This window comes from Odontesthes bonariensis, chromosome 4, assembly GCF_027942865.1.
Source record: "Odontesthes bonariensis isolate fOdoBon6 chromosome 4, fOdoBon6.hap1, whole genome shotgun sequence".
Lineage (NCBI taxonomy): Eukaryota > Metazoa > Chordata > Actinopteri > Atheriniformes > Atherinopsidae > Odontesthes > Odontesthes bonariensis.
The window spans coordinates 6,554,905-6,575,061 of record NC_134509.1 but is presented as its reverse complement, the minus strand read 5'-3'; the positions used below and the strand labels follow the sequence as shown (position 1 = coordinate 6,575,061).

At 41.6% G+C, this 20,157-nt stretch overlaps 1 protein-coding gene across 4 annotated transcripts in view; it reads right to left on the bottom strand.

Annotated features, from left to right (window-relative positions):
- Window positions 1–18,256, bottom strand: part of LOC142378314 (phospholipid phosphatase-related protein type 5-like) — a 48,742-nt gene extending 30,486 nt beyond the window's left edge. The window contains exons 1-3 of one of the 4 annotated variants that reach the window (XM_075462655.1): window positions 17,750–18,255; window positions 17,551–17,623; window positions 13,446–13,556 (exon numbers count right to left, since the gene is read on the bottom strand). In XM_075462655.1, coding sequence (XP_075318770.1) covers window positions 13,446–13,556 — 111 coding nt within the window. In that variant the 5' untranslated portion in view covers window positions 17,551–17,623; window positions 17,750–18,255. Of the gene's footprint in view, window positions 1–13,445; window positions 13,557–17,550; window positions 17,624–17,749 lie in introns of all 4 variants that reach the window. The other 3 variants (XM_075462656.1, XM_075462657.1, XM_075462654.1) reach the window with 3 other exon arrangements.
- Between the last annotated feature and the right edge of the window lie 1,901 nt (window positions 18,257–20,157).

Genomic DNA, 20,157 nt, shown 5'->3' with positions numbered 1-20,157 from the left:
CTGCGGTCTACAATGTCAGCAACTACACTAATAAGGATGTTTCCCAAAGCTATTCATTACTTTCTTTTTGTGTTTTATATCATTTAAACTACATCCAAATCCAAAGGTGTTTAAGTTGAATCCAAAACCTGCGAAATAGCAGCCAACAGTGTATGCAGTTTAGCGTTCTGTCCGTGGCTGGTTATCATCTGTTCCTATTGATTTTAATTCATTTATTTGAATAAAATGGATGCGAAAAGGATTAATCAGTGGGTTTTACAGCACCAAACAGTAGAGGTTTCACAGTAACAGATGGCTGAAAGGTTGCAAAATCACACAAAAAAAATCCCCTTCAATAAAGTGGCAACATACCAACATGAATAAATGCTATAACGAGAAGAAGGGGTGAACACGCTCCGTGTAACACTTTCCAGCTCCATTACACCGCGAAAAGAGATCGTGAACACTGTAAAAAAAGGGTGACATATTTTAGGCTTTTTTCATTAGAAGACTGGCTCACTGCCTTTGCTTCGTAGTTTCTGAAATTCAGTGAGTGATTAAACTGTTCCCTCTCAATGGAAATGGCCCAAATGTATCTACAGGTGTCTGTTTACGGGATTCATCGTTACACTAAAGGTCCACAGAAAAGTCAGCATCGCACTGGTGGGACAGTAAAGCCAGTGACAACATATCAGGCCCTTCAAGCAAAATCCAGTTTTCGCTCCTTTGCACGAGCTTTGCTTTTCTGTTTTTAAGCGCGTAGGTGTGTTTCCATGTGCAGCGCGTTTGAGTATGTTTGTAGGCATGTGGGTGCGTTCCCATATCCGATGAGGAACTCTGACACAGGCATGCTGTGGTGAACGTTTCTCTCCACCATCCAGTTTTCTCTTCTGCCTGAGCTACAGAAGGCTCGAGGGAGGGAGGTGCAGAGAGGTGGGAGGAAGAGAACGATGGTGCAGCTACAAACACCCATTGAAGTTTCAACAAACATTTAAAGAAACACATTCCAGGAAGATTTAATATAACACTGTATGTTAGATAACCACCATGATATCTTTCAGTTCCACAAAAACACAACGTTTTTAGTTGAGTGTTTAGAGTTATTTACCTTTTTAATTGATAAAAACAGGAAATAAATCTGCTTCCTTACTCATTGCAGGCTTGAAATGTCAAACTTTAGCCCGTTTCTAAACATCCACAGAGGTCAAAGCAACTTCAAGTTCATCGTTTTCTAATCATCATCAAGGCACTGCAGCACAAGTCACCTTGGAATATATTAATTTACATAAAATGAAAGCATCTTTCACACAGATGAGAACTCATTTACATTACAAGCCCCTTCTGTTTGTCTGCAGTGTTCTCAGATACTCCAGATACTTTCTTTTTGATTGTCACACAAACACATGTTCCCACAGCCACTGGAAATTGATTTCAGCTTTACTTTTCCATCAAAATGTGCACCATCTGAGGCCAGTAAAAGGCCACATTCAGGTGCTAATGCAAAACGAAAAAGAGAAGATGTTCTGTTCAATTCAAGAGGAGCCTATTTCACAATATTAATTCAATTACCTTTTCTGCTGTACCGGTAAGTGAGTATCAAAACATATTTATTCTATAATGCCAACATTTAGACCAGATTTGACCTGCTCCGTCTGGTCCAGATTGACTCCAAGTTAACTTGCAGCTCAGTCCAAATCTTAGGACTATTTGGGAGATCTGGCTTGCGGGACAGACTTTAAAACAAAAGAAACTCTGATCAAAAATCAACACATTTGTTGGAATTGATTGAACTAAATGAGAAAACGTGCAGAATGTGAGAGCTCTCTGGAACGAAACAGTGTTTGATGGCACTCACATCTGGACAACATCATAGTTTTTCATCCACAAAAAGCATAAGTAATTTTTAAAGAAACGAAAACTAGTCTTAGGAAAGAGTTTGGTCTCAGATAAATAGGTGCACTGTTAGGAATGGGGGAGCTTTATAAAATAAGCTGCATTCTGACCGCAGGAACCAGGGTCTTTATTCTGCCCACTGCAGGAATCAGGGCCTAAACATAGTCTCGGGGGACAAGAATTGCATATATATCAAGCAGCAAATATCACAGCATGGCTTTAGCATAGATTTAGTGTTGGCATCTTTTCGCTTGAGGATGTGGGGTAATTTTACCAGCAGGGGTGACAAATGCGGGATAAAACCCATTTTGATCAAACTCTAATTTACTGTCAGCATAGATTTAGCCACAGGATTAAACCAAAGTCTCTAGCGTAACAAAGATTAAAGAAAATGTCCCACTTCCAACTAAAAGCACTCATCGAACCATGTAATGGAGACTTAAAGTTTATACCTCTGAGGTTCAAAGGTAGCAAAAGCAAGAAATCAAAGAGACCAACATGGGACTCGTGTGGCAGAAACTGAGTAAAATCTTCGACACAAAAACGATTTTGAGGACGATAAAATGTGACAATAAGAGAGACTTATGGGTATACAGGGAGGTGAAAATAAAGTGGGCATCACTAATCTCTCCTGAGGCAAAACTCTGAGCTTGTACATAAGTGGTGCATGTCCACCCTTGGACTGTGTGGAGCAGCCAGATGGCAGAAAAGTCAACTGATAAAGTCAAACATGTTTACAGAGGGTGAGAATGCGTGGATGGAGGCTGGTGTTGAGATGACAGCACCCTGCTGGCAGACCAGGAATGTCACACCGCTCAGGCTGCTTCATTTTGCTTCTAAAATGTCCGATACATTTAATGGGAAGAGATAAATGATATAGGGAGATTGATTTAAAGCTTTACCCATATCAGTTACTCAGTTTGAGTCTTGACTGGGGCCTCTCTAAAGGGATTTTCTTCAGGTACTCTAGCTTCCGCCCACGTAGCATTCATCTGAGGTTAGTTGATCATTCTAAATTGACTCATTAATGCACTGGTGATCTATCCAAAGTGTATCTGCCTCGTCTGATAAAAGCCCCTCTGCAAATCAGAACAGAATGAAGCATGCATGGAAAATAAAGGAATATTTGTGAGATCTAAGCAGTGGGGTGATCATTCCTTTGCCATTGCTGCTCCCAGACTGTGGAACAAACTGCCCCCTGATATCCGCACCATCATTGATCTCGGCCTTTTTAAATCAAAGCTTAAGACCCACCTTTTTAGACTGGCGTTCGAACTCTGATTAGGGCCACTATGCATCCATTCTATCTGCTCTTTTTTAATTATCTTAATTTTATACAAATTTTATTCAATTCATTTTATTGCACTTGTGGAAGGCGTTTAATGCCCTGCAGCATTTTTAGCACTTTTACCATTTCTGAATCGTGTTTTATGTTTTGTTTTAGGTATTGTTGTTTTTATCCTGTTGTAAAGCACTTTGAGTACCAGTTGGCTATTGTAAAGGGCTATATAAATAAAGTTTGATTGATTGACTGATTGATATTATGCAATAATGTCTTCCTCCATGCTGCCTGTGTTCAATATTTGTTGACACAGAATTAAATCTTGTATTAGGACTGCACTGAAGTCAGGGTTTCCTCTGTTAGTCTGCAAACCCAAAGCTTATGAATGGGAAGAATAACAAAACAAAACAAACAAAAAAAAAAAATCCCAAAAATCACTCTTAAAATCCCACTTTCATTTCTGAATGCAAGACTAAAAAACTCATCAAGCTAATGTGGTTTTAATGTATCAGCAACAGCTTCAAAGTGAATGCTACTATGAATCTTCACAAATCTGTCAAACAAACTGGCATCAGCTTTCATTATTGGTGTCTGGTTTCACGTGTTTTTCACAAACACTACCCTCACTATGTTTAGCACTAAAAAATTTAAAAAAAAATCCCGATATAACCCGAGATGAGGCTGCAACTCTTCTTCTTTTTGTCTAATTGGGTTTCTGGATGAGCTCATAATTTCAAGTGATTATAGCATCTAAATATTTCACCACAGCCAAGATTGTATCCCACAGATTGTCAGCAGATGGTTTAATAGGGGTCTGATTTATTTATTTTTCTTAATATTTTGCTATCACAGTAACAAAACCTGCTTGGTGTTGAGGAACAAAATCATTGGCATTATAGTCTCTCCCCACATATTCATCCCAATGAATCACAAATAACTGCTTTAGTCTGCAAAGGCGAAATTCTCACTGAACACCATTGAATCAACATGGATGAATGGCAAATGAATAGGCTTGGCTGCCGCCTGGTGTCACTGCATTGCATTACAACGCACTGAGCAAGAGGAGATTGATTCGACAGAAAACAGTGAACAAGCCAGAGGGGTAGAGCCTTAAAGAGAGTACTGGGAGAGGTAGCAGAGGGAAAGCGATAGAAGATAAACAGGCGGATAAAACAGCTAATGAGACATGATTATATGACAGAACATGGAGGGCAAAGCTGAGAGTGCAACTGGGAAATAAAACAAAGAGCGAAGGAAAGAACTGGCTGATAGGAAGTACAGGAGAGCAAATGAGGATGTATGAGACGTTAAGAGGGTGAGGTGGAGGGAAAAGTAACACACAAATTGTGGGGGGCAAAGGAAGGGGGTGGGGAGTGTGTGTGTGTGTGTGTGTGCGTTTAAGTGGTGGAGGGGATCAAATCCATACTCGTGTCAGCCAACATGGACTCCCTTGTTTCCTAAGATTCTCTCTCAGCTTCCTTTGTTTGCCCATCTCGTGGGTTTATTTGATCACCCTGCCATGTTTATTCTTTTTTTTTGTTTATTAATTATCTGAGAAAATGATCTTTCCTCAGTCACTTTCAAACCCACGCTCTGCATCTTCTCCTCATTGTCACTTCACCGTCTCCACTTGTCACGTGTCTCTAATTTTTCTCCCCCGTCCACATTTAGTCTCTGTGGATCTTTAGCATCTGTGTCAGCCCCCGACTCCCCTCACCCATTATTTTATCCTTTCACCTCTCCCTTCCTTTTAAAGCAAACAGATGCATGCAGAATTCCTTGTGTCAGAGAATTACATGTCCGTATGGAACAATTAAATGCTACACACCAAAGAACAATCAGCCAGTTCTACAACATTCTCAGTCCTCAAGCACACATGCCCCCACATCTTTTAAACAGGGAGGAATAAAAGCAGTTGCGGGCTAACACACACAAGCAAGAACTAAGAATAAAACCCTACCGTGCAATTAATGGTGTTTATTCCAAAGCTCTCTGCTCATGAATATAAACATATACTAGAATCTATTAATTATTTTTAAATAAACAAGTGTTTGATATATATTCCTATTTTCTAAGGGATTGCCTCTTTTCAAATGACATCCTTAAGCAGGAGAAGCATAAAATTAAAGCATTTAGCTGGCCTTATTCTGAATTATGATTCAGCATGGCCAGCTCATATAATTAGATTGCAGTTCTCAACCATATAATTGCATGTAGCTCAGAAAGAAGCAACAGAGAGGGAAGATTAAATCGCAGATAAGCTATTTTATCTTAGAGAGGAACATATGTTTCTTATTCTGCTAAGATAATCTGTCCTTGACACTACTGCTCAGATACATGCAGATGCTCTATTTAATACTTTCAGAAGATATGAAACTGTAGTATTTTAAGAAACTGTAGTATTTCCATCCATGTCCTCCTTCCCTTAAGCGAGATGTACGTTTGGAAGCAGTGCATCTAACAAAGGTTTCAAACATCTTCCCATAATATTGAGAGATCCCAGTGCAGCAGAGAAGCAGGCAGGTGCTCTTCATGGAGTCTGAGAGATAATGAGGAGGAAACTAGGGAAGACAATAATGAGAAAATGAATTGTTACTGTCTTGTTGGGGTTGTGTCTTAAGGAGCAACGGAAACAAAAGGAATCAGTGAAAGCATTTTTTTATGAAGTGAACACAAAAGCTGATGCCAAAGAATGTATCGGTGCGATATTCTATTAAGCGGTAATCAGAAACGTGGAAACTGAATTATTTTAAATGCACCTTTGCTGGCTTTCCTATGTGTTGATGAGAGCTGCTTCTCCATCAAGATACAGCAAGGGGTACATGTTACTTTAAATATATATGGAGGTGCAGCAAGGCATGTAAGAGAATGAAGACTAAATGCCTGTTGCTTCTAACCCAGAGAAACTGTGAGCACCATTTGGGTGGAGCATCTTGGTGCAAATAAAGTTGTTTGGATAAAAAGAAAATAAAAAAAGATTGAACAAATCCAACAAATGTGTTGCCTGAGGGCAAAAGATGTACTGAGGCTGAGTCAAATCCAGTAGGGAAATCTGGATAAAACGGGTCCATGCAGAAAAGAAGGGCCTTTGTTGTAGAGAACTCTGCGAGAGTAAGAACAACCATCCCCTCTAAAAATGATATTTATTTCTTATGTTGAGAATTTCCCCACACCTTTCCAAATTGTGTTATATTTCTTGCTTATCTCACCTTAAAGCATCTCTAGAGAATTTGTTTTACTCTTCAGCTACCCAAACAGCTGTGTAATGCAACACCACTGTGATATATATAAACAAATCTCCAAGTGAGCCCTGCGCATGTACAGCCATCCATCCATTTTCTATACCCACTTAATCCAACTCAGGGTCGCGAGGGGGTGGAGCCTATCCCAGCTGTCATTGGGTGAGAGGCAGGGTTCACCCTGGACAATTCACCAGTCCATCACAGGGCCACACAGAGACAAAACAACCATCCACTGACACACACTCCTAGGGTCAATTTAGAGTAACCAATTAACTTAACATGCATGTTTTTGGGCGGTGGGAGGAAGCCGGAGTACTCGGAGAGAACCCACGCATACACGGGGAGAGTAAAGGCCGCAGCCAGGATTTGAACCAGGAACCCCTCTTGCCTCTCGTGAGGCGACGGTGCTAACCACCACTCCACCATGCAGCCCGCATGTACAGCCATACACATGAATTTGTTGTCATGTTGAAGAGGCCACAAAAACGTCAAGCAGTCGTAAAACAAAACAGCGTGGTGCAGGGCTGGAAACCAAAGTCGGGAATTGTGGTATCTCGGCCCCGAGGACAGTTTCAGGCCAGGGAATGTGCATAAAAAAGGTAAGTGTACTTCAAAATGAGTCAGAGGTTCATAGTTTTAAGGTTCACAAATTTCTCTGGTGTTGCTTTAAAATAGATTGATTATTCTAATTTCCTTCTTTTCAGTCTACAAACATTTTAAATAAGTATAAATAAGTATACCTTTTGTTAAGAGGCTAGCAATTGATTTCTGGTGGTTCCCTCTTCTCTCAATAGTCTTCGAATTGTTTCAGTCCACCGGTTCCTAGTTAATTACAGTGATCTCAACTATGTGAGTACACACCTATGAAAAGGTCTCAGACTGCATGATGTGTAGCAAAGTAATAATCAAGCCATGAGGTTCGTCTGTAAACCTGTGAGACAGGATTACTTTGAGGCACAGATCTGGAGAAGGATACAAGAAAACTTCTGCAGTCTTGAAAGTACCCAAAAGAATAGCAACCTTCCTCTGAAATGAAAACTGTCATCAATAATCAAACTGAGCTCAGAGGACAAAAGGTCTTGGTCAGACAGGTAACCAAGCAACCGGTGATTAGCATAAATGAGATCCAGGTTTCTTTTGTGTTAATGGAACAATGGAAGAAAGACAACACAATCAGTACAACACTTTAAATACAAGGCGTTTACGGTAGAATAGTAAGGCTGAGTCCAAATACGCAATACAAGGCACATGACATGCTGAGAGTGCCAAAATGCCCCTGAATGACTCTTAAGGCATCAGAATCATAGTCCAGTGGTCTGATGAAACAAACATTAACTATAGTGCCACAGTTCCAGACATCTATGGGGTAAACCTGGCAATGGAAATCAAGTCATGAATGCCACCTCCTTAGTCAAACATAAGCTGTTTTCACACTGAGATCCGCTACCATCGCAGGTCCAAATTGCCACTTCATCCCGCGTCGAGCAATGTGACAGCTTGGCGTATTAGGTGATCCGTGCCGCCTGAAGCAGAGTTCCGGGGGCGTTGCCTAGTGGCAGAGCGTCACACGAAACACATAAAATGCTGGGCGTGTACAATGACGTAGGCACAACCCATGCGTCGGAGGTAGGCATGAATACACCTGTCTGCATCAAATTTTTCAAACCAACGATGGCGGGACACCTTGAGGACTTGTTTTTGTTGCTGGCTGTTTGTTCGGTCACGCAAGTGTATATGCAGTTCATGGAGATGTTACATGTGGCGGTAAATAACGTCCTGTGCTCGGAGGCTGAGGAGCTCGCGGACCTCCTTGTCTCCCCAGTTGGCCATCTTGCAAAATGTCTCGAACTTGTAGAGTAGAACTTGAAGTGAAACTTGTCCTCACCTGTCGCTGTTGTTCTGATCAGCTGTCCATTCTGTCTTTTAAACTCCTCACGTCACGCCACGCCCACGTCCATCTCGCGTCAATTGCTTTCACATCAAATTTGGCTCGGCAAAAAGACTAGGGTCCGACGTGGGTCGAATGGCGAATCGAGTTGACACCCCAGCCCGGATCGTCAGTGTGAAAGGAACAGCGGACACACTAAATTTGCGAATTAAACGCGGGTTCTTCCTCAGTGTGAAAGGGGCTATAGAGATGAAAACATTATTGTGTAGGGATATTTTTTGGCATAACTACTGCGAGAATCGTTAGGATAGAGGGGAAGAAAAATTCAAGGAAATATTGGGCAAAGCTGATTAAAAAGCTCCAGATTCCTCAGGATCTCAGGCATTTACATTACAAAATGACAAGAAACAGATGCATAGTGTCAAGAAAAAAAAAAGAGGACTGACTTGAGGAAAACTCCACAAGTAGTCCTGGAGTCAACTCTCCAAAACTATTATTTGGCTTTGCCATTTTGGGATATTGTGTGTCAATTTGTTGTGGAAAATACGAATGAAGTGGTGGAAATCCCTCTGCCTGTAAATATCTCAAGTACAGCAGTTGCATAGTTAGAATGCTGGTCAGGTTCAGCATTTTTTTCTGATTTTTGAAATATGGCAGATGGCTTATATTGAATATGCCATTTTTATTTCTAGTAAAGAGCTTACCGATTTGAGAATCAGTTTATCCAACTTCTTAAATATTGCAACACCCGTAAACAAACTCTGAAAGACTGTAAGAACAGTCTAACCAAACAAGAACTGAAACCTAAAAACTTCTACAGTCCTACATGAATAGCAAGAAGCAAATATTGAGCTTCAAAGAAAAGACAAATGTCTGTGAATGTTTTAAAGTTGTATTCAGAATCTACGTGTTCCAACGTGCAAGCTACAATTAATAATATCACTTTGTGTAATGACAAACCTGACCTGGTTGTGGCAGAATTAAAAGTATTCACAAATTAAAAAGCACATGCATAGTCTTAAAGTCTTGAAAGATATAAGTACACTTGTTGAAGTGCTAATGAGAAAAACATTGACTAAATATCTTCTGGAAGGTTGGGAAAATGATAGATGCAAGTATTCATGAGCTGCCAGAGAGTATCATCAGAGACGGCATAAGCTGCAGACCTGAAGTATCATTCGGTCTGCTGCTCAGCCGTCTGTTTACTTTACAGAACTTGCTCAGCCAAAGAGGGAGGAAGCAGCCAAAGAGGCAGGAGGAAGGAACGAAGAGGAGGAGGCTCAGCTTGTTTGAGCTGGCAGAGGAGAGACTGAGCAGTGAAGCTGGAAAGCCCACATATACGCTGCCAAGGCTCTGTGCCATAACCTAGTGGCTGCATTGTAATCATTAAGGGTTTATAGTAAGAATTCTAATATCTTAATGCTGCTACATCTGATACCACAGTAAAACATAGTGGTTGCAAACACTTAGCTAAAAGAGATCCACGCAAATTCAAAGATCCACTTGTGACTGCTTAACGAGGCAACACATGGACGGGTGAGGAATAGCGGTCGCCCAACAATCGGCAGGTCGGTGGTTCGACTCCGGCTTCCATGGGCAACATGTTGTAGTGTCCTTGGGCAAGACACTGAACCCCACGTTGCCTACCGATAAATCCGTCGGTGTATGAATGTTTGTGTGAATGATTATAAAAGCACGTAGTGTGTATAGATGTAGACGTGCTGCATGAGTGTGTATGAATGGGTGAATTTAGCATGTAGTGTTAGAAGCGCTTTGAGTGGTCAGGTAGACTAGAAAAGCGCTATACAAGTACAGTCCATTTACCATGGATGGAGACGTAAGCGGTACTAAAAAAGAACAGCTGGAATATGTTGCAACTAATTAGGTCAATTGGCAACAGGTCAGTAACGTGTCTGGGTAAAAAGAGCATCTTAGAGAGGCAGAGTCTCTCAGAAGTAATGGAAAGAGACTTAAATATTATATTATCTACAGTACAAAATGTCATCAAAAGATTCCACAAGGAGCATGAATGAAAATCCATATTGGATGCCCGTGATCTTCGGGACCTCAGGTGGCACTGCATTAAAATCAGGCAGGATTCTGTTACGGAAATCACTGAATGGGGTATGGGATCGCTGTCAGCAAACACAGTTCACCGTTCCATCCTATAAGCAAGTTTCTAAGCAAGTCAGAAACTATTCAAATTAGAATGACTCATTATATAGATGACCTATTATAGACAAATTACGTTTTTCTGTTCTTGGGAGAAACATATTTGGGTGTCCGAAGAGACCGAAGTTTTGCGGTGATCCGCAAGTGTAAAACTCTCCAAAAACACAACCATTTCTTTCTAAGTTCCTGTTAAATGGAAAGTTCTTCATTCAACGATCCAGTCTGATTTTTTCATTTCAAAATTATGTCACTCGCCAAGTTCACTCCACCTTATCTTCTAAGCCTCTACGTCTGAGCCCCGCCCGCTCGCATCCAGCTTCTCACGGAAATGTGAAGCCGCAGACCTCACCAGAAGGGTGGAGTGTGGGCGGAGTTGAGCACTTGCTAAGTCTCCACCCCTCGGAAACAGACTCTTGACGGACAGCTGTGAAAAACAGGACTGAGACAAGAGCCAATGTGTCTTTTACATCTCAATAAGACCTCAGAAAATTGTGTCAAATTGTTGAAAAGGGCATAAAAAGGCAGAATATGTCACCTTTGATAAATAGGATTCTTTGAGGCAGCTCCTCTGTCAGACACATCCTCAGCCACTTATGTGGCTTTGTAGTAGTGAGTGACAGCGGCAGGGCAGTTAAAGTCACTGAGAAGGAGAGGGAGGACGACTTCTATGTTCTCCATTATGCTGTTTTTATCCCACACAGTTAAAAAAGCAAACTTGTACACTTCTAACATTTAAAAATGGCATTTTGATCTAGTAGAGGAATAAAAACAATAATTAAGCATAGAAAGACTGAATAGAGTGTGAAATGGGTTAATACAGATATTGCAAACAAGCCAGCATCAAAGGAGTGGAGAACTGAGGGACGAAAAGGTAGAGGGATAGAAAAAGGGCCTTTGTCGAGCAGATAAAATGACCAAAGAGAGTGAGTTGCACACAGTAATATAGAGCCTCACTGTAAGGACAACAAAGGTATGAGAAAGGGAATCAGCAACAAGATCACAAGACAGGAAGAGGAATAAGATGAGGCATTTAAAAAGAAAAGAAATGCATAATGAGATGCTAATGTAACAACAAAGGATAGAGAGCCCTCCGGGGGGAGCTATGCTACAGCAAGCGGCAGTGAAGGGGGAATTTAATTTGAAAATGCTCTTTATTAAACTACTGCAATGCATGCAGATTCATTCAGGTGGATATGCAGTGATTAAAGTCAAAGCAGATCCACATCATCCCACCTCTGGTCATGTTTGAGGTAATACAAACATAAACCAAAGCCTTAAGATATGATGTCATTAAGATGACAAAGAAATTCCCATCCCAGGTTCATGTCACCCTCCAGCTTGTGATACGAGTTGAACTAACATAAACAAGGAAAGAAACTTAAAATGGGGAAACATGAGGCTGGATAAAAGCTGAGCAGAAATGAGACAGGCTTTCGGATGGGAGGAGGACATGAGGTTATGTAAAATATTTCCCCTTATGTGAAATAAGGGGGAATAATGGGAAGATTCAAGGTGCAAATTATGTTATTGCCCAAGTGAATAAGTGCTAAAGAAAAATAGACTGAGAACGTGTGCGAAAAGAGTGGCTGGGCAGTACTCATGAGACCATCAAAGAGAATACTATAGGAGGGGAGGAACACCTCTGACAGATACTAGCCTAAAGATGCTATACACACTCTATGGAAAATTAGAAAGCAGGGAAGTCATTATAATAAGTCCTCAAGAGGATGTTAAGAAGCACTATGTAAAAAATTAAATAAAAGTATGTTCAAAGCTGTGAGTAAACCTACAGGGATTGTGGGATATTGTGCTTTAAAGTGATGCAGAGGCAACAGATGTGCGGGGAAGAGAATGTTTATGTGGTAAGAGTGTCCGATTCACATGTTGGATGAAGCATGAAGAAGCAACAGTATGATCTCAAGAGGATGTTGTAAATGAACACAAAGACACTTAGAGTAAGGTTGAAAGAAGTTAGTTTTACCACTGCAGCTGCACCAAAGAAGAATGCAGTTTGCACAAAAAAGTATGTAAAGAATGAGACCAAATTTCACAAGATCAGTGTTTACCTAAAATTGTATCAACAAAGGAAAAAAATTCCACATGTATCGTCAGCGCTTTTGTTGGCCCCACAGCTTTATGCTCCATCGCAAAACCTACATTTCAGATGTTTTGCAATTCTGTGGCACCATTTTCTCTACAATTAAACTTTAATATTTCAATTGCCTGTAGAGAGCCTCATCAAGATTTCAAAAGCATTCAAAAGCAAGGACTACTTTTACACCCACCTCCCTCCTTTAAAAAAGAAAAAGCCAATTCAGCTCATTCTGCTGTCGCTGCTGTAACTCAGAGGACTTGCACACTTGGCGTGTGTTAGCAGTGGCATGGGCTACCTGGGCTTCCGTTCTTAATTAGGGCAATTAATTTGGAAATGCAGCTGAGGCCATCGGCGCTCCACCAGGTCATTTCATGATTACATGGCTGGAAGAGGAGTTGCAGGAAGACAGAGAGGAGTAGAAGCTTATCAGCAAAAAGGTCACTTTTCAATCTCCTGCTGAATGTTATCACTGAGTGATTCATGGACTGGGGATAATTACCTATTTGTGACAGTTCAGCCAAATCAGTCACTCCCTTTGGGAGCCACTAAATTCAGAACAGAGGCTGCCAATTTGTGCAGTTACGCAACTGACATTCATTGTTGTTAATCTGCCGTGAGAAACATATGAAAGGATAAAAGAAAGGCATGCAGGAAAAAGAAAATATCATTCACAAGCTGTAAAGTGTGCTTCCATGTGTCCATCAGTTTGCGTGATAAAAATTCTTTCGGAAATCTCCAACAAGTGCACAGCTGCTCCTACATTGCACACAATTTTGCTCCGTAGTTATAGAGACAAAAAGAGACAAAAATAGGCTCAGATGTTGTGAGGTGGGTTGAGCACAAAAGAGGATGAACATTTGTTCATCTGAATGAGTTGTGAATGGTCAAACTCACTTCGACAAAGAGGAAGCAGGGCACGATGTAGGTGCTGGTTTTCTGCTGGCCTCCGTCTTCAGGGAGGCTCCTCATTGGCCTCCTCTGTGCCGACAGCCGACCATCAATCATCTGTGGGAGACAAAAGTCAATGTTAAGCATCCATTCACTACATCTCTTGTGTTTGAGCAGAGCTGATATGGTTGGCGTAAAGTGCAGTGATACTAGCTAAAGAGGAACATATATAAAGCTTCTCCAAGGCCTTGTTTGCCCAAGCAGCAACCCCTGAGCTGAAAACTGAAGTTGGAACAGATATGCAGGAACCTGGTAGTTCTTCAAATGCTCACTTGGGACTTGCTGATTTTGTGGCTACTAAGAGATTCCGATTCCTAAGACAGAGTACAATCAAGTGATAAATTATGACATAATATTATGACAACCCAGCTTATACCATGTAGGTTGTCCTTTTCCTCCACAATAGCCCTGACCTGTGGACTCTACTGGACCTCTGAAGGTATGCTATGGCATCTGGCATCAAGCCAGACACGTGTTAATAGTGATGCTGCTCTTTTTGTTGTGTTCTTCAAACTATTCCATCCATACATCCATTTTCTATACCTGCTTAATCCAGTTAGGGGTCGCGGGGAGGCTGGAGCCCTTCATTGGGCGAGAGGCAGGGTACAGCCTGGACAGGTCGCCAGTCCATCACAGGACTACACAGAGACAAACGGGATAAACTGCCATGCACGCTCCCACTCACTCCCAGGGTCAATACAGAATCACCAATTAACCCGACAGGTTTTTGGATGGTGGGAAGAAGCCGGAGTATCCAGAGAGAACTCATGCATGCACAGGGAGTGGGTGTACTTGGTACAATGTTTAGCAAGGTGGTGTTTGTCAAAGGGGCATTCAAATAAACAATAGGACCACTTTCTGAGCAGAACACTACCCAAAGCATTCCCTGGCCACTGCTTGTTTTCCTTTTGCTCGTAGTGTATCCTAGTTCCATATATTCCTCAGCTAAAAAAAAAAAAAAAAAAGCACATGGAAAAATGATTCCTCAGACCTGGCAGCCTTTATCTAATGCACTGCCATTCCATTTCCCAGTTCTGATGCTGACGTGCCTATCGTACATCTCTGTATTGGAACCAGCGTTAAGATTTTTACCAATTCATAGTTGCTCTTCTATTAGATAGGACCACATAGGCCATACTTTGCTTTGCCTCATACATTATGCTCGATGCCAGGTTGCAGTGGTCACAATGTTAGGGATGATCAGTGCATCATTTTGGTATTAATCTACACAAATATATAAAGTGCAAAAAAAAGTAAACCCAACTGAACCCGTCCTCTTTGATTTAGCACTTTTTAAGCACAAGTCCAATCAAAAGTCCTTCACAGAAAGCCTGAAAGCACTTTCCCTTTTCAGACATTAGGTTATCTGAAACGCTTTGCTGCCTCAGCATTTCCTCTTTGAATAATTGATGTCGAAAATTATGTTGAAAATTTGTAAAACACAGTTGAACAACGGTTTTACCTAGTTGTCACACCTCCATCTTGTAATCAAACTGTTTTACCAACTGGTTGAAAACAAAGCTTCGCCTGCTTCCACTGTGTCGGCTCAAAAATTATACCGGAGAAATTCAAAAATGTTGCACCACTTACACAGGATCTAAGCTTCAAAGTCAGTAGCACCATGTGTCAGACTGATCAAGTTCTTAAAGCATAATGAGGACACTTTGAGCCTGACGCATATTATGCGATACACCCACCGATTGATATACTGAAGACTTTCAACACTGTTGATGGCCTCTGTGATCCATATTTCTACACAAAACCCAGCACAAACTTAAAGAGGGATTCCTTTTGTTTTATGTGATGAGAAAATAATAATAATGATAATAAAAAAGGATTTTATGCACACCTACACTTGTACACATACACCAAACACACTCACAAATATGCAGAGATGCCTACAAAGATACCCTCTGCATGATACATAAAAAGAAACACACGCAGGTATACGCACAGAAACACAGCACGAACCGGCACGGGCAGGCAATCAAAAGAATGGAGGGGGAAATGAGGCTGAAAGGAGGAGAACTAGAGTGGAAACAGAGGAGTGATGATCAAAAACAAAAGCCTGACGGAGAGGGATAAGAGAGAGATAAAGTCATGATGCAGACGTTCGGAGGCCGTTCAGATGTGAGGAGGGAGGGGTGAAAGCTAGCAGACTCAGCAACGGAAAATAATTATGATGGGGGGTGTCATAGGTAGAAGTTGATGAAAAACAGCCTCAGAACCCAAAGAGGAGGAGAGAGCAAGAGGAAAGTTAGAGTAAGAAGGGCAGCTTATGAGACACTCAGGGGTGTCTGACATGCAAATGACTGCAATGACGCTAAATGATGTCTGCCTCTGCTCTTTTAGGTTTAAACAGCCTCAAAAGACCATGGTGCTTTTCCATTATGCTTAAAATAGGAAATACATTTTTCTTTAAGGCTTGATGTTATCGCTCAGGAAGCAAAAGCCCTCAGCTTTCTTCAATATAACTTATTCACTCATGTGTGGGGGCGAGTGGGTTTTCCTCTCAGATATCGCACCTATTCCTCATCTCCTTGACAACAATTATGTCCCAGACTTTAAGGCCGATGGTGCCTTGTCAGCCCGTTCCTCGATCAATGGTTGTTATGGGTGAAATGGAGGACTCCACTTCACAAGGTTGGATTGTCCAATGTGTGCCTTTATTGAGTACCTATCAGCCATGTTGTGGAAAAATAGAATAAAATTAGAGTAAGAAGCAGGTGAATGCTTCATTTCTGTTTCCACAGACACTGAAAACACCTGTATTATAACTACACCAAGTGGAAATGCATGATGGGGGGGGGGGCATCTGTTGAATATTGCTGGAATATGTTTAAGAGAGCATTACAGTATATGCATTAATAAAGAAAGAATTAATGATGAAACACTCTCAGAAATTCCAATTCACTTAGATCTCCGCTCATCTGGAGCAGTTTAATGTAACAGAAAATTTCTAGCTGACTACATTTAATCAAACTTGGGGAGAATTCTGAACCGGCAAGTTAGATTTCCTGCAAAAAAAAATGTGTCAAATTCTTCCAGAAGGATGCGAAGCTGTTTGTAAAGTCACACAAAGCTTCCGAGTAATCCCTTCAACTTCAATTCAAACATGCGGGATTTAGAGATCCTTAGTGGAAAGAAGGAAAAAAAAAACCACACAAATATTTTTGCCACGGCATCCACAAAAATGTATCATTCATTTATAAATCTTGGCAGATTTGGGTCTGCTTCATCATTTCATCACCGTGCCTTCAATGACACTTCAATGGGGTTTATGGACACAATTGTCAATATTTCAATAGATTTCCTTAAAAAAAAAATCTCACTACAGTCTGTGTCACAGGTAGGTGCTTTGTTTAGTGACATGTGCACACACACAAAATTATGTCACATATCCATGCCATGGTTTACGTCTGCCTCAGGGGAAACACAATCCTACTATGACCGCAGTATTCCAATTTGAGTCTAAGCCTCTACTTCCCAGCGTTAGGCGTTTTTAAAGGGAAAGGAAATGCAAGACACTCAATACAAACGGAGCACATTGTACAATTTATGGCAGGAGATAGAAGGATTGTTTCTATTCATAAATAGATACACAAGCATACCCCCCCACACACACACTCAGGAAGCTGTTTAGGTTTTTAGGTATTTAGGTTTTCTTCAATGTGTTCATGGTCCAAAGCAGTGTGAAGCAATCAAGCCTAAGGCTGCCATGACTGATTTTCTCTTGTGTTGCTATCCATGTTGCTCACTATGATATGCATCCTTAAGCCTTGCACTGGCACCACGGCAACACAACATCCACAGGTGCACCCGCACACACACACACACATTTATGTACATTTATGTATACACAAATGTATGCACACATACAAACATATATACTGCAGAAGTGACTATTATTTCAGTATTCACTGCATATGAATCTCAGTCCAATGAGTGATGCAATACAGCAGATATGTGTGTGTAAGTGTGCGTGTGTGTGTGCGTACATGTGTGTGTGTATGTGTGGGTGGGAGTGCAGCTGTGCATCACTGTGACCCACATTGTTGAACCTGCGGAGTGGCACAGTAGGAATTCTTTAGTGGGATGTCTTTCTCCTTCCCCTTCTCACCTGTCTCTTTCAAACACACACACACACACACATACATACACACACATACACACTGTTTTAAAAAAATTACCAGAGATAAAAAAATAATGAAAATAAAAAACAGGCCAGTAAGGGTTTGAAAATTTCTCACCTCAAATCTCTGTGTGCTGGACGCAGTGCTGATGCACAGTGACCGCTGGTTGGAAGTCTAGGAGGATTTGTTCCTGCAGCAAAGTCCCATTCTGTGGCTTGGTTGTGATCTCAGCGCCGCTTCTTTCTCTTCTTCCCTTCTCTTCTCTTTTCTTTCAAAGCAAAACCGCCTCCACTTCCGCTGCTCTGCCACTCAAAAGCCTTCGGCACTGAGTGTGAATAAAGAGAGATAGAGAGCTCGTCCACTAACAGGCACCCAGCCTCCAGCCAGACTAGTCTATCTCTGTCTGCTCTCTGCCGCTAGGTCGCTAAGCTAAATATGATGATCCTCAACAGCACTTCAAGGCTAATTAGTCAAGTGACGGGATCCACAGGCTTGGTGAGGCTGCCTGCTCAGCGCAGTTGCCACTGGATATGAGGCGAGGAGGAGGGAGAAGGAGAGGCTGTGTGTGTGCGTGCATCTGCATGTGTGAGAGGAAGAAGAGGATAGGCAAAAACAGAGTGGGAAGAGGGAATATGAGAGAGATGGAGAGGAGACTGAGTGCAGAAAACAGCCAGTGTGTGTCCGAGGGGGACAGAAGGAGGGGCTGTGTGTGTGTCAGAGGCTGAAGTAACACTGTGGCTAAAATGGTAGACACTGTGCACTTCTGTACCCCTGGAAACCATTCTGATCCAGGAAGACATCACGCGCTCTGAGAGTGGGTGCACAGGTGTGTATGCGTGTAATCATGGGTCGATGGAAAGTCAAAGCAGAAGAGGAAGAAACAAACTATCAAATAGTAGCCAGAGTTCTATGTTTTTGTGTGTGGCTCAGTGAGCACCTTTTTCTTTAAGCTCTGCATGAGCGGCAACGCAACCTCAGGTGAGCTGGGACCATAATTCTGAAGAGGCAGAAGTGGGTTAATGATGCACCGTCAAGCAGAAAAGTGGGATGCGTTTGACACATGTCCCTATGTAGGTCATAGGCTTTCAGGTGCAAGCTCACCAGCAGGATTAAGCTGTGTGAATGTGTTCATTACTTAATGATATGAGACTGTATTACACAAATTAAGCCTTTATCAGGGATGAAGCAGAGGCAGCGTGAGTTTGTGGGCATGCACGTATGTCAACATGCAAAGACGTGATGTGCTTGTGTCTTTTGATTGAGGTTTAAATATGCTTACCAGTGGAATGCTGGATGCTGGGAAATCCCTTGAAAGTCCTGCAGCACAGTGGTGCACTTTTTGTGGACCTGAGCCCTATTAAAAAGAGAACAACAAAAAAGGCTAAAAACCTGTACGAGTGTTGCGTCGCCCACATAATGTCTCACATATCATCATACAAGAGGGAAATTTCTTTTTAAAGTTCTTTGGCTGTACAAATGCACTGTGTGTGACTTTCAGTGGCATTTACAGCACCACACATGCTGTTTTGCTCATTTATACTCTTGTTTCTTGACCGGATGCAGGCATTTCCTGGAGTCTTTTCATCCAGCCCAGTAAGATGCGGCACCACCAGTCACACCATAAGTTGAAGTTTTTTTGTTTTTGTTTGCATCATGCAAACTAAAAAGAACGTGTCAGAACCTTCGGGTTCCTTTCAGTGATTTCCATCTGTGGTGAACAGATCCCGGCAGGCTGTTTTCCTTCTTTTCAGCCTACTGAAACATATCTTTCAAAGGGATATTCTGTTTTTACGAGGGGCTGCGTCTCCTACTTATAATCTAGCTGGGCTGACCCACTTTAGAAAAATTTAACAACTAAAACCTCGAAAATATTTCATGGTGGTTTGTGTGAACGCTCTACTGTGGATTTTTACACCACATCACGTTTAGAGTTAGGAATCAAAATTCAATTCCAAATAGGAATCGATAAGAAAAGATACCCAGGTACCCAAAGAGAAAAACTAGTTCAAATTTGTCTTATCAATAAGTGCACTTCAGTTTAAGCAGTGCTTAAACTGAAAACAATCTTCTCTGACTTTTGCTGCTGTGGGAGAACGTCATCTTGATGTGACACCTGCGGCTACAGGTGGCTCAGGTAAGGCTCTCCACCAGCTGCTCTCAGTTGACCGCAATCCACCTTCGCATCAACACAACCCCGCCTGGATTGGCTGAAGGATTCACTCACATTATGACGCATTTTTATTCTTGGATCCTCTAGCCAGTTATCTTCTGTGGTTGTCTTGTATCTAGAGCGAGGAATGAAGTGATAAAATTTAAAAGGTGGCGGCAATTATAAATATAATGACCACCTCTGGTTTAATTTTCCGTCTGAAATTTCCCAAAAAATCTTTTGGGATAGATTTGCAACGGGATTTTCTTTGTAACTAACCTGCATGAATCATGCACGACTTGGACTTTACAGCTAATTTTTTCCCCCTTACCAACTGAACAGGAAAAATCTATTCCAAGTTGCTTCTTAAACTACC